This window comes from Loa loa (genome assembly GCF_000183805.2).
Source record: "Loa loa unplaced genomic scaffold supercont3.122, whole genome shotgun sequence".
Taxonomy (NCBI): Eukaryota; Metazoa; Nematoda; class Chromadorea; order Rhabditida; family Onchocercidae; genus Loa; species Loa loa.
The window spans coordinates 66442-70722 of record NW_018108302.1 but is presented as its reverse complement, the minus strand read 5'-3'; the positions used below and the strand labels follow the sequence as shown (position 1 = coordinate 70722).

Here is a 4281-nt window from a genome sequence, read left to right as displayed (position 1 = left end):
TAGATAAGTTCTTTCACCGCGACATTCTCATTAATTTCACCCCTTNTCCATTAAGCTGAAATAGGATAGTATTCCCTAATATTTTATCAGTTTTTATGTATACTTCTCACTGCACTTTTCATTAAAGTAGAAAAATAGCAATTATGAAAACCTCCAAATTTTCAAAACTTTTTTAGAAGCAAATGGTATTACGACGACTTGTCACAACATTATTGCTAGCTCTGTTGATAGTACCGATGACAGCTTCTGGCTTGTAGAACGATGATTGGGATGGTCCATGGCATCAGTATCATCATGAATATTTTCTATGACCATCATGAACATTTCCTCCATGATCCACCACATTACGCCGTTATCATTTGATAAGCTACGAGGGATGAGAATGAGACTGATACATTTATAGTTGTCACTACTTTTTTTTTTCTTTTTTTGCCCTTATCATTTAATATGAAGAGTGATAAATGGTAAAGATATGTTTTGTACTCTTCAACAAATAATTAGAACAAAATTTGATTCTTCTTGTCTTGCAATCCTTAAACTCGTAAATTAGGACACATTTTAATGAAAGCAGTAAAGTAATGCGACAGATACCTGTCATAATTGTCACCTCTAAATTCCACAAATATTTCAAGTAATTGAAATATTTAAGTAACTGAAATATTTTAAATAACTGAAATATTTTAAATTCTAAATATTTACTTTCGTTGAAACTATCCTCTTACTCTTAAAATTATTTACAAACTCAAAATTATTTGTAATTCAGTTCGCTTGTTTCCCATCAAATTTTTCATCGAAATTAATTGAAACTTTTAAAACTTCTTTCAGTTAAACTTAACAACACACACTTAACTTATCGATCGATAGTTAACTTAACTTAACCAACTTATCGATCAATAGTTAACTTAACTTAACCAACTTATCGATCAATAGTTAACTTAACTTAACCAACTTATTGATCAATAGTTAACTTGACTTAACTAGCTTATGATCAATAACTGTGGAAACTTTTTTTTTTGAAATTTTTTATTCAAATAGTTGCACCATTCTTTCTAATATGTATAATTTCAAACATTTACCACTTTCCCATGAATTATTTTAACATTTTGCAAATTATACCAATTGAACTTATGAGGATTGAATTGAGGTTGAAATTGATGAAATTCCATATTCATACAACCAATGATTTCATTCTCATTTCCTTCTAACTACAGTATACTCAAAAATAGTTCACATTCATTTCATTTAACTCGCTCATATGATTGGCGAAAAGTTTCTAATTTCATACATTTCAATTTCATGCTTTCCAAGCTAATTTGAAACTTGCCAATTACTTCAAATACAATCTCAGAAATGATATTCACTCTGCTGAAGTAATGGACCGCAATTAATATGCAAATTATTTATTGTTTATTTGTTATTGAAGTTTTTATGCAGCTATTTTAGTATTTTGAAACAATACGCTTATAGAAACTGATCATGAAAAGGTATATTGGTAAGGTTTTTAAGTTTATTTACTTGACCTTGTGATAGGTAATGTCACTTGATTTTACAATAGATATTCACTAGACAGCTGTCTATATCATTTTATATTCAAGTATTGCATTCATTTTTTTAATGAATATCCTTCTAATTATTGGTATCATTAATTTATGTAAGTGCTGTTATGATGCAAATTATGTCATCAGGTTTGTCATATAATTCAAGACAATTAAATTGCGCTTCTTTTTTTTTTCGTCAATTTTTTATATCAAACCAAATGATTTGTGATTTCAACATTTTTCAACAAAATAATATTATCAAATACAATTAATTATAATTAATTAATGTAATTAATTAATATAATTAACTATGAAATTTACAAAAATTGTCAAGATGTAGTAGAAAACCATAGCTTCATTGGAATATCTGGAAGAAGAGGAACGAGGTACAACAGGTACTGGTGAAACGGATGGAATCCAATTACAATTAGCATTACATAATTTAGCTTCGTTACAGATCAATGTGTAGAATTGATTTCCATAGATATCGGTGCTTAAAATTAGCTAATATTATTAGACGCAAATTCAATATTGAACTTTAACCCTAGCAAATTTTACTGTAATATTTTTTTTTTATTAATTATAATTTTTGAATAATTCTTTCCGAAAACATTTCCAATATCTTTTACATACTTTCTTTTTTTTTTTTAAATAAATCAATGATTCTATTACAATAATTATATTGCTAAGAAATTTTAATAAATGACATTTACCTGATGACACATTTGTTAATTTCAGTGACACTATTGCCATCTGGTGTTCTAGCAAAAGGGACATCAATGCATTGCTTACTGTAATGCAAATTACGTACTCCATTCATTGTGACATTTAGCATTTCTGTAATCATACAAAATATAGAAAAATCTTATATGATCATTGGTTAATTTATTACTTTTAACTATCAATTAATTAATTCGAAACTTTCTGTAATTTCAATTTGTCCTCACTTAATTAAGCAAACATTTCAATATAAACAATTACCATGTGAATGATGAATTAGTTATCGAATAACAGTATAAATTATAAGAGAACTGAGGAATATTTTGTTGTAAATCGAATACATTTTACTATTAATTAAATTCCAATTAAATTTGAAGCTAAAATTTAATTTTAAAAACTAACGAAATAAGCAATATCCACCATTATTAATGGTACATGTATTGCTATAACAATCTCTTCCAAAACCATTACATTGAAAGCATTCCAACATGTTCACACGAGTTGCTAAAATTTTCAAACTGTAATAATTAAATATTAATTAATTTCGTATGTCCCTGTCACTTTACGTAAACATGTTTCATTAATAACAAACAATGCTTACTTATCCTAACAACTTTTGACACTTTGTTTCATCATTATGTCATCTTCAGTTGATGATTAAGCCAAAAGATTAGATTATCTAAAGCAAGCGAATTTCTAACGTAAAACTGGAACAACTGTAATCGTTGACAATTGTGGTTGACAGTCGACATTGCAATAATTATAATTGTTGCAAAAATATGTTCGATATTTCATATTAGTATTTGGATCAATCCTAAAATACTCCGAAATAAAGTATAAATGTTTAAATATGTCTAAAAAATTTTTTAATTCTTTTCCTTAAAAAAAAAACTACTTTCAATCTTTTTTTTATTTCTATAATTTCAAAAAAAAAGTTCAATAATTGCTTAAAAATGTTGTTATTATTATCAAAAAAAAAAGAAAAAATTTTAAAAAAGAACGAGAAGGTTAGTATGCAAATATAAAGTTAAATAAATGTAAGCTTAAAATAATACAAAATAATTTGCTAACAATTTTATCCAAACTTTAATTGCGACTATTGCGCTTTCTCATTTATGCACCGCAATGAAACCAAATGCAAACGATGAAATATTTGCATCATATAATATTATCCTTTAATGATAAGAATTTATAATGAAGAAGATTGTTACGTTTCAATACATTGTCCAATTTGAAGTGATCCAATTGTGACAACATTCTCATCCAAACATGATCGTATTGTTCGCATAATATTACCATTATCATTAATTATTTGTTCTTAAAAAAATATATATTTATAATTAAAATGTATTATCGATTTATTAAAATTAAAATTCAATTCACAATCATTATTTGCTTTTCTCGAAAAGTTATGTCAAAGATTAAAGATCAAAAAAGAAAGGAAAAAAGCATACGATAAGCGCAAAAACTATCTGAAGTAGTACTACAACTCTTTCCATCACATGAACCAAATTCTGAATTACACGAATAACAAAGTAATTCTTTGCATTCTGCAAAAAAGTTATTTGTCAATAAAAAATAATTCATCAAAAAATATGAATGAATATATCCATAAACTATTAAAATTAATGAAACTTCTGCGCATTTAAAATTACAATTTGTTGATTTCCATTAAATGCATCAATAAATTTCGTTGAAATAATGGACAGAAACTAACAAGAAAAAGAAAAATTGGTTCTAAAAATGCTTAACATTTTGCAAACTTCAACTAAAAGTATTATTTATTGTTATTATTATTATTATTATTATTATTATTATTATTATTATTATTATTATTATTATTATTATTATTATTATTATTATTATTATTATTATTATTATTATTATTATTATTATTATTATTATTATTATTATTATTATTATTATTATTATTATTATTATTATTATTATTATTATTATTATTATTATTATTATTATTATTATTATTATTATTATTATTATTATTATTATTATTATTATTATT

General features: G+C 24.6%; 1 protein-coding gene across 1 annotated transcript; it reads right to left on the bottom strand.

Moving 5' to 3' along the window:
• Positions 1–1829: 1829 nt before the first annotated feature.
• Positions 1830–2358, bottom strand: LOAG_13091 (hypothetical protein; the record flags this gene model as incomplete). The annotated part of the gene is made up of 2 exons (XM_003148602.1): positions 1830–2031; positions 2252–2358. 2 exons carry the CDS (start codon positions 2356–2358, stop codon positions 1830–1832), a joined length of 309 nt encoding a protein of 102 aa, XP_003148650.1.
• Between the last annotated feature and the right edge of the window lie 1923 nt (positions 2359–4281).